Source organism: Mesitornis unicolor, unplaced genomic scaffold (assembly GCF_000695765.1).
Source record: "Mesitornis unicolor isolate BGI_N332 unplaced genomic scaffold, ASM69576v1 scaffold24207, whole genome shotgun sequence".
NCBI lineage: Eukaryota > Metazoa > Chordata > Aves > Mesitornithiformes > Mesitornithidae > Mesitornis > Mesitornis unicolor.
Genome location: NW_010198737.1, coordinates 3,383 through 29,496, shown reverse-complemented (window position 1 = coordinate 29,496; position 26,114 = coordinate 3,383). Strand labels below are relative to the sequence as shown.

At 39.7% G+C, this 26,114-nt stretch overlaps 1 protein-coding gene across 1 annotated transcript in view; it reads right to left on the bottom strand.

The window, feature by feature from the left end:
* Positions 1–8,611: 8,611 nt before the first annotated feature.
* DPH5 (diphthamide biosynthesis 5) overlaps positions 8,612–26,114 on the bottom strand; it is a gene marked incomplete at its 5' end in the record, with an annotated part of 18,017 nt that continues 514 nt past the window's right edge. The window contains 5 exons of the mRNA XM_010189250.1: positions 8,612–8,862; positions 9,749–9,852; positions 10,935–10,974; positions 13,073–13,193; positions 23,137–23,245. Of these exons, the coding sequence (XP_010187552.1) occupies positions 8,639–8,862; positions 9,749–9,852; positions 10,935–10,974; positions 13,073–13,193; positions 23,137–23,245 (598 nt within the window). The remainder of the gene's footprint in view (positions 8,863–9,748; positions 9,853–10,934; positions 10,975–13,072; positions 13,194–23,136; positions 23,246–26,114) is intronic.

The following is a 26,114-nucleotide window of genomic DNA, read 5'->3' as shown; positions in this document are numbered from 1 at the left end:
ATTCCTGTGTTTGCAAAAATTGCTGTTTTAATTGAATGCCCTCTCAAATTTATTACCTCTGACTTTTCTCTCTTGGGCATCACTGTTCTCAGAAATGGTTTCAGTAAAATAAATCTAGAATGTAAATGCAGCAAGATTCAAAACCATGACACAGACGTACAGTCTGTATGTCTTCACCTTCCTTATGGTTACTGAGATAGTAATAAGGAATTGGAGTGAAATACCACAAATTGTGAAGTAGAAGTAAAATAATGCATTGGCTTTTATAATATTTTCTGTAAAAACCAAAACCAAAACAACCCATAGTACAGACAAACATTTTCTGAAGTGTATTTTTTTATTTGCCTGTATTTTTAGGTGCAGCAGTTGCAAGGAGTGTATAGTTTACATGATCCACATTTCTGGACCCTCTGTACTGATGTTTACATAGGGACTTTGAAATTATTAGTAGCTCCTGATGCTGATGGAAGGTGGATTCTAAGCCAGACTCACAACATTTTTACTCAGGTATGTCTCAGCTCTGGAAATCACATCTCCAAGTGTGAACTGCCTGTCCTGGGGTGTGACATCCTAATTCTTACAAACAAAAATTAAATGTATCTGGTTTTGGTATCAGGGTGTTTTGAAAATTTCTCTGCTCCAGGCATATAGAACAATTTCAAAATGCCCAGCAGTGTAGATGGAATTACTGTACCTCTCTGCATTAGTTTTTGATGCCACTTAATGGAAATAACGGCTGTGGTTGTCCGAGGTGTGTCAAAATAAGTTGAAACCCTATATCGACCTATGAGGAACCAAGAAAACAGATGATGCTTTCCTCAAGACAGGGCTTCCAACCGGTTACACACCGGACCTACTCAAGTTTGTCACTGTGCTGACGCTGTATTTGTCATTAATTTCTATCCCTCTAAGAATACACTGTCACTGCATGTTTTGCTGTATTTTAGTAACAGCCATGCCATGGTGATCACTTGTTAAAATGTAACCATCAGTTGCCACGTTGTATGCAACCAGCGTGTTCCCCTTTATTTCTCTACAGGTTGTATTTATTTTAATACAGATAGTGATGTATTTGATAGCACTTGTAGCTGATACAAAACACTGGCATTCTTGTGAACAACAGAAGCCTTATTAAAAGTTGATAGTTCTTGCCTTAAGATTAAAATCTTACAAATTTCATGAAGATTTTTCTGTTGTTTCCTTATACTTTTAACCATGAATCATGACATTCACTTTGACTGCCTGTTCCAGTATAGCTGCTGGATGTGAATGGTTTACAAGTAGCACCTTGAGTCTATTAAGGTAACATAGAAAATTCTTCTCCAGCAAGAGAAATTTGTGAAGAATAAAGCTGATAACTTACTCTTTCCTTTATACCATCTAGAGCCAAACATCCTGGTTTTATTCTTGACGTTGGAGGACTGTATTTGAAAAATCGATTACGTTTTTCCATAATGTCCTTTCTCTGCTTTTGAGTAACAGAGTTCTGTAGCAGAAAAGGAGATAAATATTACTGTTTATAAGCAGTGTTTTATAACCCTGCAATGTGCTGCCTGAGTGTGTGAATTCTTTGAATTCCTTGAAGTTTAAAGAATTCTCAAGTAGTCAGTCATGGGGAACCCAATAAAAATAAACACACACACTTGTTTTTATGTTAGAGACTTAGGGAAGGAGGACTTGTTATTACAAATATTCTAAACTCAAACTTTATGAATATAGTTTGGTTCTTTTTTGGGATGATCCATCACACACAGCTCTAGATTATTGAGTAGGTAGAAATCAGTCTGTGTGGCTTATTCTGCAGACTCTGGAGTCTGAAACTAAGGGATATTATTTGAGAAGAACCATGCAGGATATTGTATTACATTAAACTCGATTTTACATCTCGGGTCTCCAAAGGATTGCATTTTCCAAGCGAGCTGTTAGCTCTTCAGCTGCTTTGTAGCTGTGCAGGTATCAAGAGCCACGTGTGTAGGAAGGGAATTGGGAGAGCAAGGTCCATCATTTTTCTGAACTGACCTTTGGTAATAAGAGGAGGAACAGTTGGAGCAAGTAGAGATTTTTCTCTTCAGTGATATTGGCCCTCATTATCTTAATGTAATTCATAGATGGCTTTGCCTCTGAACTGAGCTAAAAGCAAGTTGGTGATAGTTGAAGACAATCTCATCTTCAGCAGCATTCAGCCTAATGCCTCAAGATCATGATGTGTAACCAGGGACTGGTACAACGTTGTTGCTGGGCTGCCACTGAAGTTAAAATGAATGTTATTTTTTTTAAAATGCTGTTTTATACTGGCTTATGATAAAACTAAGCAAGTCCATCTAAGCCTAGTTTAATAGGATTTCTGAGGAGAGAAATGCTTTCATGTAGTTCACGTACCTTTACCGAAAGGTATTTTGGTGTGTCATGATGCCATATAAATTCACTGTGGCCATTGTTGTTTTGTGATAAAATCTTAGTGTAGAGTACCAACGCTCTTGTGCTTGGCTCTGTTTTAAACTGGCAGCTCTTCAAGCAGCTTTTCAGAAAACTAAACTTGTACAGAAGTAAGAATTGCTTTTATGCAGCTCCACATGTGAGAGCTATTTATGATAAATCAGAAAAGGTAACGTAGCAAAGTTAATGTTAACGTGCAATTACACGTGTGCACTTGACTGCGTGAAGAACTGTGTCTGTACAGCGCTCTCAAAGTTTGTAGGTTTGCAAATGGCCACTTTGTCCATGATGTGCTAAATGTGGAAGATGAAGTACGGAAAATAAGATACTGAGTTTTTTAACAAAGTAACTTACTGATGTGGACTGGTGTTCAGGACAGTTAAACTGCTTTGGCTTTACAATCTGTTTGTTTTTTAAACTCTCCTTCTCTTCTCCATAGGCAGGAGTAAGACAGCTTTACATACAGATCGATGTCGCAGCCATGTAGTGAACTTCTGAAATCGTGCTGTTGGACCAAAGTTTTCTGTACTGTAATGGTATCACAACACTTCTCAAGACAGAGCCTGCTTCCACCACTGCTCCAGAATTGACTGAAGAGATTCTTGCCCCTGGGCTCTGGATGGAGTTCACTTCTAAGGAGTAAATACTGAATGAATGTTACAGACTTTGGGTCTTGTCTTTTTGTGGCCCCTATACTTGTAAGTTTTTGAGGGTTTTTTTACTTCCTAAGATTGTGGTACTGGAAACCCTGTCATGTCTTCAGTAAAGCTGCTGAAACCACTGCTCATTCCCATAAAACCAGTGTTATCAACAATTGGAAACGTGTTTTGTAGAGCATGTCACTTTGGCTGACATGCTTCAATCTACCTGTATGTTTGTACAATTGTTTGTACTTTGCAAACTTAATGAACCAAACCATATTGGGTTTTCAAAGTGCCTTTTATATCAGGAGAGCTATTTGCCAGCATAAATATGAAGCATCAACAGGTTTTATTACTTTTACAAATATCTTGTATGCAGTCTGATTATGTGCTAGTGATGTACGTGGGGGGTTTGTGTACTTGCGTAACCGTAGATGTTAGACTTCCCTTATACTTGCATCTTACCAGACGGACAGAGAAACTCTACTTGTGAGAGGCAAAGCTGTCATGAAGACAGTTGCTTCCAAAACAAGCTGGGTATTTTGTTGCACATATCTCGTGGAAATTATTTTAGTCAAAATCCTAGATTTAACTCCAATTCTTAGTCTCTCCATGCTGTTTGGAGTAGTGAGACATTAAATGATGCTTCCCGTGTTCAGAGTCACTGAAACAACAGACAGCTGAGGGAAGATGCTGGTGATGGAACCAATGCTTGAAGTCTTTTATCTTTCAAATTATATGGCGGGAAAAATTAAATCCCTAAATTGTTTGTGAAAGCTTAAATCTCCTTGATTTTAATAGGTTGTAATAATTCTGATTAAAGTGATTTGTGAGATAACTTTTGCCTTTCCAAATACTGCAAATAGCTGTTCCTGGTGGTTATACCCGAAATGGAAATAAGGACCATGGTTCATGCTGTTTAAGGTTATGCTTTTTCCAGGTTGACAAGTCTTACTGCTGGAGCCTTGTGTGCTTCCATGGAAAGAAACTGTTGGTGCAGTAAGTCATTTTTTTCCAGAAACATCAGTCTGTTGTATTTTTTTCTAGCATTTATAATCATTTTACACTTTGGGATCTGAGTGTTGTTTTTGCAGACAATCTGTTATACTTGGTATTACAGATGATAATTCCCCTATGCTGTAGTAGTTAACTTAGTAATGAGATATTTTATAAGAGGACATTTTACAAGCAGAACATAGTGGAGTAGAAAACAAGACAGGCATTTTTTGGATAATTCATAGCTGCTACTGACTGGTATGGATTTTAAGCATTCTTCTGGTACCTGATGTGTAGTAATACTGAAATGAAGGCCCTCTCAAGCTGCCAGTGGCTGTGCAGTAAGTGCAATTCATTTGCAGACGTGGTCTGTTTGCCATTCATGTTGCTGAATTCATGATGGAAAATAACAGTTTGTTGCATTCATTCTGCCATTCCTTATAGCACCTGAACTTCGATCTCATTTCATGTGATTGTCAAATGGATAGGTGGTTCCTGAATTTTCCAGACGAGATACTGAAACATGAACGTTGGTTTTATACAAAGCTTGGGGGTGTACTCTTGTGCTTGGAAATGAAGACTGGGTGTAAAGAGAAACATCAAGAGAAAGCCACATCCAGAACGCTTTTAAGCTTTACAGTCTCTTCCAGTCTGCAGATCCTTCTTTGTCCCCGTTGCTGGTTTCTGATCCTGTTCAGTTCTCCCGGTGCTGCAGGTGCAGAGCAGTGCCCTTCCAGCTGTTCCACATCTGCCTCCTGGCCCCACGTCAGGCTCCCTCCCCACCTCACCTCACAGATGCTCTGCCAGGCCTGGAGTTCCTGACTGGAGATTGGGATCCAAAAGTTACGCAGCACGGAGTGGGGTGCCAGAATCTGCTGAGCAGACTTGAGTACTGCAGGCTTAGGATACTGTTTGTATATATGTTCACAGAAAAGGTAATGAAAATACGGTTGTGATTACAGGGCAGAGATCCATCATATTGTTATGTAGTATGTTGCATATAGACTGCGTCTTGTTGGTTGACAGCATGACTCCTTCATGGGCTTTTCTTCTTAATAGTTTATGTTACTGCTATTTGAGGCTAAAGAAAATCAACTGATAATCAGGTTAAAGGCAAGCACCAGCCAACTTCATCACGATTGTGTCATGATCCAAGAGCAGGCTTTGGTTCAAATCATTTTTATAGCAGTATGTTCCAGGACTGAGTATTCCTGGACTTGCTGAAACGCTGTAGTGCTGCCCGAGTGGTTTTAATTTCATTAATGAAAAGACAACTGCTACAATTTGTTTCCAAGTAAGAATCTGCTGGAGTGGCAATGAGTTTGTTTGCTGCTGTTGGTTTGGGTTTGTGCATCTACAAACTTTTTAAATATGGAAAATTGAGTGAAAAAGCCTAAAAGCTGGTTATAATGATACAGTACGGATTTTAATAATTTTTGACATCTTTTTGTTGCTTATGAGGACTCACCTGACTGTTGGAAGCATATGTTCAAGTCTGAGTTTTCTAACCAAGATAGCACTTTCTTCATTATTTTTAAGGACAACTTGACGTTTTTATAGTAAGAAATGTTTGTTAAATAGAATTAGTATAGAGAAGTCAAATTCAAAGTAGATTTAAGCCTTTTTAGGCTTTCTGAAAAAGGATGAGCATTACAAGAAGAGAGCAGATGACATGTCCGGCAGGTAACTACAGTCACATCTGGTATGCTGGTAAATAAGAGCAGCATCTGATTTTTTTCACCTATTAAGGGGATACTTGCTCACGTTTTAGGAGAGTACATATCATGCAATTGAAAGTGCAGCTGTTCTTAATCCGAGAGTCAAAGCTCCATTATTTTGTGTTTTGGCAATTACCTAACGTTGGCTTAAGTACATAACACTTTGCTTTTAATACTTTATTGACGATCATTTAAACAAAGATTTGTGTGAATGCCTGGCATCTGGAGATGGGGAAATATCTGCAAATCATCTGCTAAAACTCGGCTTCCTGGTGTCTAGTACTGAATTTTGAGCCAAGTTTTCAAAGTATGACTTCCTTGTGTTTTCATGTAGCTGAAGCTCACTGTGGGTTTGCTGCTCTGTCTGCGTGGGGGTTTCCTGACTGAAAACTGTAACTTTAAACCCATATTGTCCCAAAGAGCAAGCCTGCAGACTGCATGATTTTTACAGGACCTGCAGCAGAATAAGATGAAACAAGTGCTACAGGGTGTCTGTATTAAAATGCCCCAGATGTTTGTCATGCTAAATAACAGTGGCAGAAAACTACTCTGAAAAGCGTGGACAGTGAAGACTGGTCACATACAGTCCAGACAGTGAAGTCTGGACACATACAGACCTGTTCCTCACACCAACAGGGCCCCTGTAGAGAGCCAGATTACTGGTGCCATTTGCTAAACTGAGGCAAAAAAGTGCTGATCCAAATGACTCTGCTTTTTAAGTAACAGTGCTTACTAAAACAAAAGTCTAATTGCATCATGAGTAAGAACTGCTGACACTATTTTTACATAAAAATTGAAACTGCTGCGACTAATAAAAAGGACCTTAGTGACTCTTAACTTTTGTAATTTTTTTTCTGAAGAAGTAAAGCCAGGTTTAAAAGTGAAGGAAAGAAAGGACATCTCTTTTTAACTTTTGTAAGTGAACCTGATTTGGGAATGTAAACAAGATACAAGAGGGAAGAGAAGCTGCTGTTTTTTTTGCAGTTTTCCACCCTTTGCACCCACTGTGCAATCAAATTGTGAAGTTCATTACTTTTGTCACTGTGCAGATTTCAGTTCCAGAAACCTTCATGTTTCTATAAAATGCAAATCCTAATCAATGCTCATCTAACAAGATCTTTAAATACCAGTTCAGAGGAGCAGCTTTAGTGACTAATTAAGCCCTGTCCTGTTTCTCCTAGCAGCCATCAGACTGCCACTTGCCATGAATCTCAGTTACCCCAGCCCTTTGAAGCGTGTTTGGGAATGAATATAGAGGGATTTCCTTTTTTCTTAAATCTGTTTCTCTGATCTCTAATACTGACTCAGCGGTTGGTTCTTCCTTTACCCTTCTATGAAAATCCCTGTCTGCAACTTGCCGCGATTCCCTGTCGGATTCCTTCCCCGTTCAGGCTTTGTTGCAGTGACCCCATCCCCGTTGGGACTTCATTGGCCAGAGACTGCCATAATGTGAAAAGATGCCAGTTACGCTTCTGCAGCGCCTGGCGTGTGAAGACTGCGTGTCTCGCTGTGTGCAAATACTGCTTAATCTGCTTGTCTGTCTCAGTGAGCCACAAAAGGTTCCTGCCTATGTGGTAATTTGGCGGAAATAATGTGTAAAAGGAGTTGTGGATTTCACTTCCCATGTGCATTGGAGTCTTTCACGTGTACGCTGGGAGCTCGTACAAGAGTTAAATGAATCACTGCAGTATTTTGGCTGAAGTGTGAAATATTGTGAATGAAGAAATTGCCAAAATCATTCCTGGTAGCATACAGCATATTAGTTGCATTCAGCATATTGCTTGCCTTTACCTTTAAATTACAGGAACTACTCTGAGCTTAAGTGGAATAGTACAGCATATCAAAATACCTGTACAGAAATCTCGATGATAACACGGGCAGCTCACTCGAATTCTGAGGACTGTGTATGATTTTGTTCTGGAATGCTGATGTTAGTAGCTTAGCCATGACTTGTCCCAAGTGCAATATTAGAAATTTTTAATGTAATCTTTTCTACTTGAATACAGTCTATATAAAATGTTAAATGTCCTATATTGCTGAAAAGATATGGGATCAAATTTCTTTCCAATAAATCTTCGGTTTAAAAAAAACCAAGCATACAGGTCTGCTTTGTTGTCATACTGTGAAGAGTAGTTGAAATAGCGACCACCAGCATCCATTAGCTGATTTTTAAAGATAATTATTGTAGTCTGTTTTCTGAGAATTGACTTGAGGTTAATTGTGGTTGCTGCAGTTTGAGTCCAGCACTTCATAAATGACAGCATGAACATAGGAAGAAATCCAGTTCTATTTAAGTTACAACCTCCTGCAATAAGGAATTCTGCTTCTCCTGCTGTTTTACCAACTGCCCAAAGGGCGAGTTCTTTTTTTTCTTGGTTTAGACATAAAGAACATTCTCACCTGTCTGTATTCACTCACAGACCTAACTGGTCCACTGGTTTCTACTGGTGAGAAAACAACTGTGTTTCTGGAAAGCTGCAAAGCAAAATTTAACAACTAATATGCACTTACAACAAAGTGTTCAGAGGAGAACTCAGTTCTCTACTTGCATTTCACACCCCAGTCATCAACCTAAGGCTGATGTAGATGTCAATGAACTGAATCAGATAAAGGGGTTTTAAGATTTAAAGGTGTCTGGAGGTGTCTATGTGTCAGAAGCTGATACCAGCAGGTGCAGCCTGCAGTCTGTAGTCTCAGGTAAAAGCAGGTCCATGTTCCTGCAGTGTCATCTTTTGAAGCAGTATAGAATCTACCTGCATTTAGGCAAGCTTTAAATATTCACAGGAATCACTTTAGGCTGTCATGAAATTAAAGATGGAATAAAAATGTAAATGCCCCATTTTTTATTTAAGTGGTCCTTTGAAATGCATTATTTTCAAAACTGGAACTATCTACAGAAAAAAGCTTAAGCATTTCTAATTCCAGAGGATGCATAGTGCCTGTAACAATCAAGGAATGTAGCGGACCACCTAATTCCACTGTGGTCATCTGACGGAGTGTGCCTGAAGCAATCTTCTGATCCGGAGCACCCACACGTGCGAGGCCAACACAAATTGTGTTTTCAGTCGTTTCTGTAAGGAAGAAGATGAAATGTTTCATTTATGGACAGATGATAAAGGAAAATGTGCTCAAAATACTTAAACCTTAACACTGCTTTCTTAAGTTTCCAATTAATAAATCACTGGAGTGGCCTAGAAAGAAGTTTGTGCTTCAGAGAAAATAAAGCTGTATCATAGGGATGTTTATAAGCAAGAATGGGAAGGCAGCAGCAGTAGAATATGAAATTCATTCAGGAATTGTGTTCACTTCGAGGAATCTGTTGCTTCCAATTCATTCTAAATAAAGGATAAAATGAAAGTATTTCAATTTTAACAGTTTTCAAGGAATAAACTTTTAAAAAGGGGAATATAGCTAGATTACTTTCTGGTTTTTTAAAAGTTTTCCTGACACAACTGAGTCATCTTTATAGCTGCTGTGATTTTGCCCTTGGTCTCAATAAACACCTCTCACAGTCTGCTCTTGACTAGTGTTAAGAACTCAAGGTCAGAATCACCGTTCTGCATCGCTGGGTTAACCTCCATTCATGCTGGTGTTCATGTGGAGCAGTGTGACCAGGCTAAAGAATTCGTAGCAAGAGATTTTTGAAGCTCGACTGATCTAAAATGCTCAGACTCCTTCTGCCTCCTGCAACTCTAATGGATCAAAGAGCACACAGTTCAAGATGGATAGAAACAGTACAGGGTTACCAAACTGAGGCTTTGACTAAACCCCCGGGAGCCACCAGTGCTCAACAGCACAACGTTCAAGCTCTGCCAAATCCATCTCGTGACTAGGATTTAAGGCAGCCCAATTCCACTGCAGATCAAGAGAATGCTGAGATTAAGAGGGAGTAGAGTTCAGAGGCTCATCAATAAGTGACTTGAGAGGGTAGCAGCAGACAGAAACACTGCAGAGTACCTGGTTCTTCTCCTTGAAGCCTCTTATTTTGAATAATGGCAAGAAGCTGTTCTGCAGCTTGATTCACACTCATGTAGCGTGGTGGCTCATAAATCTTTCTTCCTCTGCAGGGAAAGAAAAGTAGAGAAATTTCACGTCTCGCCCATTTCATTATCCCTAGCATTCTTCTAGTTTATTTCAAGAAACCTCTAGACCAGCAAATTGAACTTAAACAGGCCTGGGCTCTCGGGCTGGGCCTTTTAGACAAGAGAGGAATTTTGAAGGAAGACAGAAGTCTCTTGTGCTCTCACCACACCTGTGAAGCAGCAGGGCCTCCAGCTGGCAGATCACTTGAGTCCTAAAAGCAAATTCAGCTGCTGGAAGCAATATGCAGGTTTTACAGCTACTCCTGAAAGATGCATTAGACTTAAATTCAAGGGCAAACTACTGGTTTTCTGTCAAATGCCCCATAGACAGATGATTACAGACTAGAAACATATTCTTAAATGAAATGCCGCTTTCTTTGCCAACTGCGGATTCAGTCAAACAGATTTTATTTTGAAACTCCAGAATAAACAAACCTCAATGATACTGTGAGACTTCACAAATGTTAATTTAGACCAGACTTACAGCATGCGTATAAAGTAACCATTTATATTCACCGCTGTCAAAACATAGATTGCAGAGAGATGATTAAGATGTGGCAAGAGGGGTTTTTTTTTTAATACAGTTAAATGAACTTAAGAGCATTTTCTATATATTGCTCATTTAGCCATTTAAAAAGGTGATATGTATTCAGTATTTCACGCTGTTTCTAGCCAGTGTAAGGAAGAATGAATTCAGAACATGGTTTCAGCTATTAATCTCTCTCAGGATGGGACAGAACAGTAGTAAAATAACGCTTCATTTGCCAAGCGGAAGGCTTACCCCATTCTGACTTAATGCTTCTCACAGAAAGAGATAAAAACCAGATTACGCTCTGCTGCAACTTCATTCAGTTACTGTAAACAAAGCCAGCTCCTACTGCAATGAACAAAAATGTTCCACTCCTTGTAAGAGACAAAAGACTGAGAAGCCACTGAAGTACGAGAGAGGAAGGCAGGTAAGTTCAGTACCAGACTGTAGGCAAAGAACCTTTGTTCCTCGTACAAAAACCCCTTTGTAAATACACTGTGTCTTTCTCTATATTTTCAAAATGATGACTCACTTCATGAGGTTCTCCAGAGACTGCTCCTTCACTTTAATATCTGTAGAACAAAACAGATAATAGAACACAGGTTCCCCACAGACTTCCCACTTAATTTTCTATGTAGGTAAAGCTTAATTTAATTAGCAGATTCTATAAACTTTATAACAACAATTTAGCTATTACAGGAAAAAGGAACATGGATGATATTCTACTGTTTCATTTGTTAATCACAACGTATTGTGATTTTACGCATGTGATTTTATGCAAAGATAGGACAACTTTCACAGATTTCAGAGCAACATAGATGAAGAAAAATACTGCTAAGTATACAAATAGCAGGCAGATTTACCATAAAGTAGCTAAATGCCAGCATGTTTAAGCACACCAGGTTATTGGGACTTCTCCTAAATGAGAGTACACTGTGGTCACAAAAGGTAAAACAGTATGACTGACCGACAGTGATTACACCACTGTCATGCAGGAACCTAACTTTCATTAGCACTTCCTTCCTGTCCCAAAGAAAATTCAGAGCAATCTTCTGTTATGAGGAAAAAAAAAAAGGATTTGGCAAAAATAAAATACAGAAGGGATCAGGTAGGACTGCACATCTGCAATTTTATGGACCTCTAACTGACCACAATCTCTCCAAGAAGCAATCTAACATTATCTGTATTCAAATGCCCCCAAACTACTACCAGAGTGAAAGCTGGATATGTTTTTAATCTTGATTTTAAAAAACAAACAGAAAGTATTGCTTAAGTTATACAGGCAACTCCTAAACCAAAGTGACTCTGAAGAAAGGGGTTTAGAATGCGAAGCTGCAAGATTATTAGTGCATGGTTTACCAAATTGCTTAGATGTCTGTGAGGTCACTTTGAATTAATGCTGCTTTATCAGCATTAACCTTTTAATGTCACATTTGCTTATCTGATAATCTAGTCTAGTTGGATAAACAATCAAGACGTAGATCAGAATGACCAAGTAGCATTAAGGGAACAATTAATTTGGAAATTGGTAGTTTTCAGCTGTGAGCTACAACTGGATGCAGGTACCTCAGCTGTCCCCGAAACATGAGATTTATAATGCAGTGTTGTGGTTTAAAAATTCTTACAAAAAAATAAAAAGGGAGATTGTAGAAATAATTATACAAAATATCTAAAGAATACTTTGTTTAACATATTACAGTTGTAATAACCCTAGTTTAAAACACTTGTAAAGTCATCCTTCTTTAAAACAAATTAGCAGGATTCTGATTTTTAGCCAATTTTGAAAACAAATGACTTTTGAGGCATTAGAAAGTCTGATGTGCAGTGATGCTTACACATGTAAATTGTTTCCTGCTCAGGATCCTCATCACCACAGACTTTGCTTTTACTTAAAATATTAATTTATTTAGCACTGAGGGATCCCAGCTGTGTCTAAAAGATGATACAGAAAGGTACAGAGCTATATACACAAATGTGCGAGTGCCTTACAGTTTCTATGCAGGCAGTTCCATAATCTTTAAGGAGTCACCTAGACTGGTAGAGCTACTCAGAAAGTGGCTTTCAGCCGAGGAGGGCTGGGTAGGTTGAAGAGCCTGGGGACAGCGGTTAGATGGGAGCAGTATTCTGTTTCAGCTCCATGGTCAGCAAGAATTTTTTACAGCACTGAAGCTTCTCATGTGACCATCACCTTTTGCCAACACATCTGATAAGATAATTTAGGAAAAAGACTATCACCTTACAAAATAGAAATGTGGTTAAATGTCCAGTGTAGCTCCCCAGAAAGTCAAATGTGTTGAGCTCTAACCTAATTAAATCAATAAAATATAGCTGCTATTCACTGCAATCTGATTTGGATCCTGAGCTAGGTCTAGCTTAAAATCACAGCGACCGTTAGTGCAAATACAACTTCTTGCTCCTATTTGACTTCTACAAAAGCATCATTTCTTATGAATTGTCTGCAAAGGAATTAAGAAACTCCTGGCCACTGTAACATGAACACAGGCTGAACTGTCTCTAAGTGCACATACACTAATATTCCAATTTTTGGTACATTTTCAAAGATACGTTAGCTAAGAACATTTCTTTAATCACAGACCTCATCTCATGCCTATCTTGTCTCTGGCCGCTGTGGAAGATGGTAGCTAAGGAACCGGGGCGGCTGCTGCTTACCGAGTAAGCACAGTGTGTGCATGCCATTCTGCTTGTTCTTCTCGATCTTGTCAAAAAAGCTTTCTGGCTTCCACGAATCTGTCCAGAAGACTACAGAAACTGTCTCTCCAAAACTGTACAACTGTAAAACAAAGCAAATGCAGTAACACACATACACAGTGTGAAAAATCAGAGCATGTAATAAAACGCTATGAAAACGGCGAACAACTGGCAACACAGAAAAGTCCTGAGCCTCGTTAAGAAAGAAGTTACACACCACAGGGACAGTACTCTCCTCTAAGTTTGCTCCTTCATAGATACACAACAAAACATTGCATTGAAAATAACACTTCCTTTTAAAAAAGCTGCCCTGTGCTGCTCTCTCTTGACTAGTTTTAGTGCACTCCTTTGCATTCTCTCTTTTCTTTTTAACAAAATCTGCAGCTAGCAAACTACTTTTTCTTCTTCAGAAGAGAGGTGTGCTGTGTTACTCTCTGAACAGTAAAGCATGTTAAGGGACAATTGATGAACTACCTGTAAAGTTTTTCTCTATCTCACCTTTCCTATATATATTAACTTTCAATCTCCCTTCTATTCTTTGTTACTTAATCCTGAAGTCCTTTTAAAGGCAAAAACTTTGCAAGATTAACACCAAAATTATTACTTATTTCTTGTTTTGGCTAAGGCTATGCAACTTCTAATAATGCCGTAAGACTTACAATGTTTTGATTCCACTGATACAGTAGTGTTTGTAGTAAACCAGCACTTCCCTGCAGATGAAAGCTGTATAACGCAAGAGAAGTCACAGTCTAAAGAAACAGCGGATAGGAAAATCTGAAGACAGGGACAGATTGTGCAAGAAGCAGAGAGGTACAGTGTTTCTTTATGCACATATGCCAAGTAGAATATTGCTAGCAGATTCCCTGTCATACTCCCTGATTTTACTCGCAACCTCAACACTATTACTGTAAATCCCTAATCTCAGTAAAAACTTTGGAAGCAAGTCTTGCCAATCATTCCAGTGATGCAAAAGCAAAAATCGTATGTACCTAAGGCAGCATTTGGCTTGGAAATTTTTGTAACCAACTTGGAAAAGGGCAAAACCATGCATAAATTTTGGTCAGTCCAGCTCTGGAATGGAGCCATCCCAGATGGGTTTTACAGCTTGCCAGTATTCTGTCTGCTCAAGGCCACCGGTGAAACACTGGTGATATGGACGAACCCCACTTTCTCTCTAAACCTGGCATTAGAAACTGCTTTTCCAAGCCACTGCAGGAGGCACTGTGTGTGCTTTCAGCAGCAAAGAGGACCCTCTGTAGAAGCAGCTCTGTGCCATCTGGGGTTTCCTCTATACAGACGTCTTTTACTGCGGCATTAGGTTGTGGTTTTTACTCCTTTATGCTGGCAGAGCAGAATTTGAATCAAAGCAGCAACATGTTTGTTTTCAAGGGACCAAAAGCTCAAATTTTAACCATTCGTGCTGATAGGAACAGTGTTTATTCAAACATTTCTGGAATATTACTGAAAACATTTCCTCTTTTAAATATTTCATTCCAGCACAAGTACAAGAACACACAGCATACGTTTCACAACCTAAAGGTTCTTCCAGTAAACTAAATATAGGTTGAATCAAAGGAATTGCTTCTGATGTAACTTGTTAACTATTTCAAGGCTGTGTTCTAGACAAAGAGAAAAAACAAACAGAAAACCAAGGTCTATTTTGCATATGGCTAGCTAGAACTCTTTCCATTTTGTACCAGACCTGAAGAAAAACCATTAGAACAGGGAGTTTCTTTCTCCGCTTCACTGCTGGAGCATCTGGGAGCAAGGTCACCTCTAAGTCATTGGTAGTCCAGGCAGCAACAGCTGCTGAAATGTCCAGGACCAACCTACCTAAGTGGCTTACTGTGTGCCACCTGAAAGCCACTGCAGTCATTTCCCAGGAACAGCTGCCCTCGTTCAGGATAGAAGTGGCCTCAATTGACCTCAAATCTTATCCCAGTTCCTGTGGCACTTTGCTGACCTGAGGAACTTCTACCTCTGCATTTTAGCCAAAAAAAACCCAACAAAGCACAGCAATGGGCAAAATGTTACCATCTGGTAAGTATTTCGTTGGGATTCAGATCTTTTTAACCATTCTGCCACATATTAAAAACAAGTTGGGCATTCAACTTTCTATCCTCCAGCACTTTTCCGATTGTTATTCTTTCTTTTCCATTGATCGTTACAAAGATTCTCCACCACCTTTGCCAACAACAAGTTAAGCAAGTTATCCTTTATGTGCAAGCCAGATTCACTGAATCTGTCCTTTGTTTACCAGGTTTTGCATTAAAACTGAAGTCTGAATGTCAAAAAAGAATAAAACAGTTTGGTCAGAAATGGCCTGTCTGTTCAGCAGAAACAACTTTGGAATATCTTCACAAAGTATTGATATAATAGAAAGCTGTACTTACAGTCTCACAAAAATACACTCATTTTCTCAGCACCTGGACAGCACAGAAGTAGCTTCTACGCCAAGACGACAGAATGGGGCATATTTCACTAACATCCTAGAAATGCCCTTGCAACTTACACCCTTCTGCTAACTAAACTTCTGAAGAACAGATTTCCTAGCACTAATGCAAACATATTTTTACTTTAAAATAAAGAGGAGAAAACAGTACTTTGGAAACTTTCTGATACACCAACAATCTATGAATGCTGCGGAACTGAAGCAATAAATGGATGCCCCTATTGTGCCTGACCACTTGTAACCAGCTACCTTACAAGCACTTCCACAGGCACAAACACGTAGTTCTTTCTCATCCAGCATTTGATCTCTGCAGACGTGTGACATTTATGCAAACATAGGCACTGCTCTTCACCAGAGCAAGCCCACATTAAGGAAGCAACACATAACTTTATCAGAACTTTTATTTTTTAACTCTCTCCTCCTTATGCAGATTCAATTTGTTCCTAATACAGTTTCCTGTGCTGTGTTCTCATTTCTACCTCTTGAAATCTAGCATGAAGTAGCAGACTTTCAAGAAAAGCCTTGCTGCAGAGAGAGCAGTAAATACCAAAAATTCCACCGCTGTCCTAAGGATTTGGCAGTTACAGAGGACAGCAGGTCCATCAGAGCCTAAACCCAGTGAAATTAAAGAAGATTCTTTCCACCAACCATAAAAGACTGAATAGGGCCCCCAAATTCCAGAAATCATGCTTGTCATTGGAATAAAGCTGTGAAACGTTTGTTAACCAAGGTATATTACAATACAACTAAGGACTAATGTCATGCTTTGAGATTGTTAAGAACTTTAATACGACAATGAAGAGCTCTATCTTTTCCGTGAAACGATCGTGCTGTACAGTTGCTGGCACAGCTTTATGGACAGGCAACAGCAAATGCAGTTTCACAGCGGTCTTCTGTGTGCCGCTCTCTACATTAAGCAGCTGGAGTTCAGGAGTGGGCAAGATCTGTTCTGCGCAAGCCAAAACATCTCGAGCGTCACACTTGCACTAATCATCAGATCTGCTGGAGTGCCTACATTCTGCTCAGGCACACAGGTGCCACAGTTTCAAAAGGGCTCAGTGAAATGCTTGGACAGACATTTCATGCTCTCAGCTTGGAAACTAACCTTCCTACTTTCTCCCCCTAATGCTCAAAAACTTCACAGAAACATTTCAAAAGGTCATTTTGAAAGACCTCAGTCTTTGGAAATACACAACCCCCTCTCTTCCCCCGCCCAAGTAGTAATTGGCTTAAGCAAAGCTTTGTGCACTTACAATTTTGCAATGCAATAGCTGAAGTCAAGAAAGGAAGGCAGAACTCTCTGCTCCAAGGCAATGCTCTGTCTGCTAAGAGTTTTCTGCCTCTCACAAAATACTGCAGGAAGCTGTTCTTCAACTTTCATCACCTCAGAACAAGCTATGCATTCCTATTTTATTTACACACATAATATGAAAGAATGTCTGACTACTTTTGGTACCGAGGTGCCCGTTTTCAGTTGGTATTTTTAACCCTTCTGTTAATGATATTTCTTATTTACTTGTTTATATAACCAGAATTTATTTCTGAGAGGCCAGAATAAACCATGAATGAAAAAGTGCTACACAATGATCTCAGCTTGGAAAGCCTGCATGCGAGTGAAATGTCAATGAAACTACTGAGCAACTTCATCAATGCACAGTTTGAGTAACATCAGACACCTGAAGCTGTCCAGATCAACTGTCCTCACTTAAAATACTGAGGTAGCTAATCACCACAAAAATACAGGCCATAAAAAGAAGGAACAAGCTGAGTCTAAATAGGGAAATTAAAAAAGGAAGATCCCCCATCCCTTCTGAAAAGTACTAAAGCAAGCAAGAGAGAAGATGCGAGATAGTATTAAAGGTCAGTAGGGCAACAGCTGCAGAGAAACCAAGAAGTAAACATTTCAAAATGCAGACATTTATTTTTACAGCATCTTTCCCAGAATCATTGCTGTATCAGCTGCAATGGTGACAAAGCAATTCTTCACTTACGAGCCTACCTCCTTTCCTAAAGTCTCAAACAGCTTCAGAACTGGACCCATGTCAGGGGAAGAAGGTAAAAAGAAGTCTTATCGTTACATCCTTCAGACCTGGCACCTGCATACACACGCAAATGCCTGTAAACCCTATAGGACTGAAACGCTGTTCAGCCAAGTTTTATGCTGAGATGGTGCCAGGTTACACTGCAGGCAGTTCTCACAGGACAGGTGTGTTCTGCAAATGAGGACACTGTGCAGCCAGATCGCATCCCACTGTCAGACACCAGGACGTTTTGTTCATCTAAGGCTATTCCTTAATAGAATTTGGAGACTGTAGAGCACCTTGCATTATCCCAGGTTGCTTCTTGATAAATCAATGAAAGTACACAGAAAAGCTAAGATATGTTTTGTTCATCCTTGTCATGAGATTTTTTTAGGTGATGCTCTGCAATGTTCAACCTCAAAAAAAAAAGTAATCTAAAAAGTCAGATTTTTCCCCTTATCCTCCATAACCAGTTAATAACCCTCCAAACCATGTACATCAGACTAAAGACTACTGTTCTTTTTATTATATGCTGTTGTCAGAGAACAGCTTAGGAAGTAGGACTATCATAAACAAAGAAGTAGCAAGAATCAGTCAAGCTTCATTTTGTTTGTAATTGTTCATCTCAAACAACCACAAGCCGAAGCTCTAGCCCTTTACACTATCTTATTTAGTACCACAGACCTTTAGTGACTTTGAAATGCCTCTCATGAGGCCCTTCACATGAAATTGAAAGTGTTTACCATTCACACACACAGGGCTATGACACCTTTTTGTACTGCAAGCCAACAGATTGGCTCAGCTGTCCCAAAAACCTTCAGTCCCCTTGGTAAATGCCAGAGAAAGGAACTGTGAGGAAAAGGATGTCTGGCTGAGGGAGGTCCACTCCACATGACTGCAGCCTTCAGGAGGCAGCTGAGACAAATCTTATAAAAGCAGCTGAAGGGAAAAAAGCACATTTTTCTCTTGGCTGCCTCCTGTATCAGCACTTAAGAAACAGCCACTCCACAAGCAGAATAAAATTCAGCTACCAAGACTCAGAAACTCCAAGCAAACTTGAACAGGATAGGGTCTTCCCTCCAAGGTAATGTCACCTTATTTTTAATAACCTCCTAAGGCTCTTCCCAGCAATATCAATCAACGATTCCTTCCCCACCCTGGCCACTTGGGTTACTAATCTGAAATGAAGATACCTAAATGGAGAAAAAAAATCTATTCTGATTAAATGGGTGTTTCTGGGCCATGTTTGCTGATGACAAGCAGCACTAAGTTGAACAGCAATTGCGAGCAAGGAAGTAGACTAGCACTGATTTGACCTTTAATTGGTTTGAGAAACAAATGACAACTGCTAAAAGGCTCAGAAGCTGGTAGTGAAAAAACCAACCAGTGGTGGAAAACAGTTTGTTTTCACTGTCAGTGAATAAAAAATATTTGGCATAGAGCCCCTCCTATTAGAGCAAAGAGTATTTTTGAAGATTAGGGCACAAAGAGAGGGTGGAACTTGGAGGCTCTGCTCCTGCAGCTACTACAGCTTTTCTACCGGACTGTGGGCACAGCCAGTAATGACAGCATCCTTCAGCTTCCTTATCTATAAGTAATATTTTTCACTTGACACTGAAACTGCACTCACTTGTTCAGTAAAGACTCAAAAATAACATAGTAAGCACTGCTTTTGCATTTAAGTGATCAGCTAGTAACAAAAAGATGAAATTGTTTTATAACTGTAATTGCCTTACAAGAATTGACTGGACTGCCCACAAAAAAAATCAAGATGAGTCACTGAAAGAACCAAGGGGACACACAGATGTTTGTTCTGAAGCTATTCAGGTGGAAAGTGGGTATGTCTCAAAAGAAAGGCAGGTCTTTGCCATGACATGTTTTTTTCCTAGCTACCAAAATATAAAGTAAATGCTTTCAAAACTAGCAACGCCACTCTCCCAGAAATGAGTGGCTCATTTTAGTCTCTTGTCTCATCCCATGGCTTGCCTCCAGCTTTGCATTCTAGTTCTCAATGTTCTTTTTTTACAGTAATGCCATTATCTCAAGCCATTTCAAGTTGCATCGTTCCTTCACATGCATCACAGGTCAGTAAGAGCCTTCCTCATGTGTCTGACCATCCGTACTGCTACCTCAAAGATACATTACCAGAACTGGGTCAGAGAAATCTGTCCTGAGAGCACCGTTCTGGCCAGTTACCTTCCCAAACTAACTCAGATGTTGTGCAGATTAGGAAGGAAGAAAAAAAGGTGTAAACTAGAGATCCTGAGTTTTCTGCCTCTTTATTTGAGGGCTAAAAGCCTCAGCAATCAGCTCTACTCTGAAAAACTGAGTGTGGGTACAGACAAAGCCATGGATGTCAGGCCAGGCTCTCCCTTTGTTCTCAGCTTGCAATGCTGCACCCTAGTCAGACAGAGCCAAGGCAATGTCTTGCTCCCGGGGTAGCTGAGCAGTGGTAGGACAGAGGTCGCCTGTTACCTGAAACACTAAGCTTTCCAAAGCTACGGAACTACAGGGCAGCTGCTGCTGAGGAAAGCTGAATTATCTTGCTAGTTACCACCCACTAGAGGTGCTCTCTGAGAAATTCGGCCCTCCCCTGGGGACTTCTGTGCCCTCTCCCTGACTTCCCTGGCAGTGTGCACAGATGCCAAACTGCACAACTTTCTTCACTGGTGGTTGTTCCCCACTACAATAGGAGTCAGAGTGATCAACATAGCTACGTGTCAGATTCCAGACAAGAGAGGTGAACCTGCAGAGAACGTGCTAAGAGACTCTCATACACAGGCACTTCTTTTAGCTTCTCCCCCATGGCAGGGTTCATGTGTTTTTGAGGGAAAGTATGTTCTTTGGCTTTGAGAAAAAAAACGAAATCTGACACAGTGAAGCACAGTTACAGCTCATTGTATTCATCTGTGAGAGCTTCCTAGAAGTGCAAAATGTTTAATTTTCAAAACTAATAACGCCCCCCTGATCTTTGTACAAATACAATCTTCACCTATGCAGCCTTCAAAACAGCTGCACTGATTCTGTTAAATGAGCAAGACAGTAAAATAAATAAAATTGAAAATAGATATTCACCCTTCTTTTACAATTTGGCAAGAAATATATCTATGAATTGAAGGTGGAAAACCATCACTAATGCTCCACTTCAGTATTATATTCAGTAAGTTACTTCAGACTTCAGTAAGTCACTACTGTACAGGAAAACTGCGTAACTACCAGAATGTTGTTGGCTGCACAGAAACATTGCTCTGATGACGAGAGACATGTTCTTTTGTGAACAGCCTGGGCTGTAGCTACATGTACTAATCAGCACTTACAGCTCACTATGCACATGGCTTTCAGAACAGCGTATAAAGGTGTTTCCTGTTTTTCTCTAGTAAGAAAGAAAGGGGGTTTGTATCACAATCAGATTAAAACAAGAAAAGAAGCCAAGCCTTTTCTGTGGTGAAGCAAAAGAGGAATCCCTGCTATACTTGACAGCAACACAGTAACTCCAAAACTAAATTGATGGCAGGAGACAGCCATGAACATAAAGACTGTTGAAAGAAATTATAAACTTCCACCACAACTCCAATTACATCACAGGCTGCTTTTTTGTAAGATGCCCCTCACTTGCTGTTTATGCCTTTATGGAGCAATGAAGAGTTAAAAATACAGCTGGTTATAGTCTGTCCGGTAACACAATATGATCACTATTTCCTAAAATGCTTTATACAACAACAGGAATGTTGACTTATGAGAAGGCAGCCCCTCCCAAGCCAGAATGGAAAAGGAGACTAATGCCAGAGTGAATAACGTCACATTTCCTTCACAGTCTGTTCCCTTCAGCATGGGATAAGGTAAACTTAAGGTTTTACTAAATAAGTAAACTAATCTACAAAATTCTGCACGTGTGAAAAATTTTATGGGTTGTTTGCAATATATTCCCAGTTAGTTTTCTGCAAGCTTTTTTTTTTCCCAATCAACCCATAAGCTCTATACTCCTCCTTCCTATGCCTAGCTGGAGTTGTGGAGGAAGCAAACTTTCAGAAAACTTAGTCACCTGTTCTCTTTGGGAACATGAACGTAAAAGAACAGTCAAAAGATAGCGCGTAGTAGAAACTACTTGTCAACAGCTTGACAGCAGAAGCAAACTTTGCTGTACCGTGAAGCCAAAAGGGGAAAGGGTGAGCCCCAGCCTCAACTCTTGTGTTACCCACCCCAGCAAGTGCAGTCATGCGACAGCTGCCATCTGTCTGCTGTACCTGTAGATTTTAGACACCAAGGACCCTATTTCCTTCCTAAAAGATAATTTTGCCCAAGTCTTACAGCAATAGGCAAGTACCACTAAGAACATGCTCATGGGCAGAACTGTAAAGAACGTGAATCCTGTGCTGCATTCCCCTTAGCATTCACGTCTCGGAACAGGTGTCAATGCAGTGTTGCTGAACTGTCAGATCACACAGGGCTTTCACATTTCTAAACCATTTAGATGTGATCAGAGCCAGAAATAATACCCAACTCACTGCAACAGATTTTCTGCTGCTGGACAGCATTGAAATAAGGCTATTGGAGTTTGTCAGTGCAAATCTGAAGGTGTCAGTTCTTTATGAAATTAAAAACTGGTGTTCTTTTATGTTAAGCTAGGAAGGAATGCTTCCTCCGTCAGTGATCAAAACTTACCATTCAAACCCTCAACTTTTGTCTGGAGTACACCTATATTCCTGTACTCGCTTTTGGTTTTGGTAAAGTGGGAACTTGGTTTAGGGGTTCTCATACACAGGGAACCATTCTGAACCTTGACAGGCCAGATTCTATCTTAAAATAATGAATGAAAACAAGATGGGGAAGCTTCAACTAATTTATATGTGATTAGTTATGACACATACACTGCTGTCACATTTTTCATGCAGAAAAAGTAATAATGGACTTAAACATGTGTAGAAGGAAGTAGTGAAGTATTTTCCTGGAGGACACTAGACCTCTTCTACTTTAGCCATTCAAGAAGCACAAAAACTGTCATTTGTCCCTCTAGTTCTTGGCTACATAAATCTTTCCTCTCTCAGCAGATGGGCAGAAAGTGAAGGTCAACCTCAGAGACAAAGAATGCATCATATACAAGATTTTGGAACTAGTTATGATCTCAGTTGGACATATAGACAGGCATGTGTATGTATTCCTTTTATGACAAGACCAGCATATTTCTCAACAGGGTAATAACCTGATTTAAGAATAAACTTACCAGGCAACCATCAGTAGTAGATGGAAGCCAACATGAGCAAAGCTTCATCTGTAAAATAACTTAAATATCAAAGTCTCCTGGCACAGAGAGAAGTTAGAGAGCAGAGAAGAACAGAAGTGTTACTATTCATTTTCACATGTGCTCATCGAAAGGGACTTTTGCTGACATGTAGCACACTGAAAAGGAAGTACTGACAAATTCTGATGACAGACATGTACAGCTGCTACAGATCTTCAAACTTCAGATTGCAACATGCACTGCTACAGTAGTAGAAGACCTCACCAATTCTAAGCTCAGCAGTTTTGGAATAGCATAGACACAAAAATGTTACCTGTAAACCACAGCAGCCCACTGCACTCATTATTGAAGCATTATGAATCACCTTGTATGGAACCCCCAGTTTTACTGCACGTAGTACTAAATCACTGTGTGTCGTGGCCCTGTGTTAAGAAAAGAAAGGCATTAAAGACTGAAAAGATAATGTGACCAAGTGTTACTAGAATTATAGTTTGTTTCAAAAGTAAAATTAAACTGTTCACTACTCGGGCAATGCAGAGGTGCCAAAAGGGTAACAATAACTTGACTGATTGTTATGGGAAAGTAAGAACTCCAATAAGGCTTCCATGTGTCATCTTCCCTAGCTGAAAATGCAGGCCTCCTCAGTACGTTACGGTTCTTTGCAGCTTTCTGGCATCATTAAAACTATAATACCAACACACTTGTCACTTTTTAAAGGAGCTTTGGCAAGTACTTGAAAAGGAAAATTTTATTTATCCTTTGTCTTCTGCAGGTGGACATGTGTTGAACTGCAAAGGTCAACTCTACTTGGCATAGACTTCAACAAGACTCCACTATTTCCTTACTGCACAGCCAGGCCTTCTCCCATCCGCAGCAGTGCATGCCAGGGAAGCAACACACTCACACAAGAACCTTGAACAGACTGAGGTAAACTGCGTGCAGTACTTAGAAAAAACATCCTTAAACTAAATAAAATGTTATATTATTTAAGCCAAATGACTCAAATTAACAATGCCTAAGTTTGAGTGATCAAGTTTATTCTGAACTAATTTTAAAGGTTCTAGTTAACCTTAGAACTGAGGTAAATTTGGCTCCAGATGTAATGCTCAATAAACACCTTGCAGTGACTAGTGCAAGAATTACTGGGCTTGTAGCTAATGCAACTGGGACTATAGTCTTTCTAAAATGGTAAGTATAGATCCAGCAAATCTTTGAACTGCAACAACGTTTACATGTGTTTTGCTTGCTTATATACCTGCTAGGCACTCCCATTTTCTATGTGAAATATGAAAATGCACCAACTCCTTGCTTAAATTTATCAAACCTGAACACTGGCCTTAGCCATCTCATTCCCAAGGTGTACCACACATTTCTGTGTGGCCATTCCAAAGAAGGAAGCAAAGAAAGAAATAGCATATGTCAATCAGAATAATTAAATGGGAAGACTGCTTTCACCCTGGCTTGGTTCAGTTACCCTAACAGAATTCCCCTGATTTTGAGTCTGATAGTTTTGACACAGCATGTCTGACTAGCACGAATCAGCACATCAGGTGCTTCAGACAGGAACACAAATGTGGCAGCTGCTGGCAAGGCTGTAAGGATAAATCATTTTAAAAGAAATCAATTCCACTGAAGGAAAAAAAAAACAGAGGAATCTGAATTTGGGGAATTGGAGACCCTGATACAAACAGGCTCCCAGACCCAGAAGAAGGCAGTAAAGTGATCTAAAAGAACACTTCGGTTAGTAAACAAACTATGTTCCTGACTTCCATAAGCGAAGGTGATTTAAGAATGCCTGCTCTAAGAGAAGAGGGAACTAGTTTTACAGCCTTCTATTATTCCCTTCACATACACAGGACAAGGAGCACTGGAGGATTTTGTGGTTATGCTAATACTGACCATGGGATCAGCTGGCTTTATTCACTGAAATTTGTGCCAGCCAGTATCTTCTCCCAATGGATCTGTCCATAATGACTGTAGCTAAAAGCAGAAGTGCCCTCCTGAGCACTCAGCTAACACCAGCAAAGGCTTCATGGAGTCAGCCCTCTGTACCCAGCGCTGTACTAGTATTTTCTGTCATCGATACAGATTTTTACAGGTAGTAATAATACGAATGTTAGCACCAGGCTAGATGAAGGTGGGCTTTCCAGTATACTACAAAAGCTGTCAGGTTTGTGCTAGGACATCCACTACCACAGCTGTTACCTGCAGATAAAAACTTGCAGTGAACAAGTGAGAAGAATGACAGCTTATTTTATCATCTGAACCATTAACCACCACCATCTGACATTTCCTAAGGCTGCCAAGTAGTCTGCTTACCTGCAAATACACCTGAAACTCTACCATCAGCTGCAGTCACATGGCTTCTATCCTCTGCCCAATGGCTTCTCTTAGAATAGAAACATTCAGTATTCTCTCCTAGTAACATCATGAATCTGTAAATCCTTGGGGCTTTACGTGGGCATAGGAGCAGTTCTAGCTGCATTATTAAGAGCTAAGAATGTAAACATTTAGAGAGAAGCAACTGATTCAAAAAAGGGTCGTTTTCTATACCTGTAGTATATGAATCAGAATTGAAGTATTTTGACAATGAAATTAATGATAACTGAGGCAGATCGAGATACTGATTACAAGTAGCAATTACATTCCAATACATGTAGGTTGTTATTTTTTCATCTTGTGTACCTACTTATATCAGCCACAGGATGAGAGCACACGGGTACAGGTAATGTGGCTCTACACAAACCCTAATTTTAATATTAACATGCACTGGAAGTATTGCTAGGATTTCTGAAATACAGCATCATCTGCTCGTAAGTACTAGCTTAATATAATATTCTCTTGTCAATTCCCTTCAACCTGATTTACATAAATGATCCAATTTTGACAGATGTGCACACTGCTCCTCTTTTTCATAAACTCCATGTTTTCACTCACAAATAGGGTGCTCACTGATTTGATTTTTCTTGTGCCCCTTAACACTGTGATATAAATCTTCAATCGCCAGCTGGAGACTAAAAGCTCTTATATATGGTTTGACATTACAGATTGATGATGCCTGACTGAAAAGACAGAAGTAGATCCTTCTGGTGATAGAAAAACACTACCTTTCGTCTGGAATACAAACGGGGAACAAAAGGCTTAATAGACCTAAATGAGAAGACACAACAACCTAAGTGATTTTAAAAAACAGCATAGATCAAAGCAGAAGCACTGTACAACCACCAATCAGTATTCATTCTAAAACAATTGAGCATAAAAGCTGCAGTTTATAAGTACCAATAGCAACTA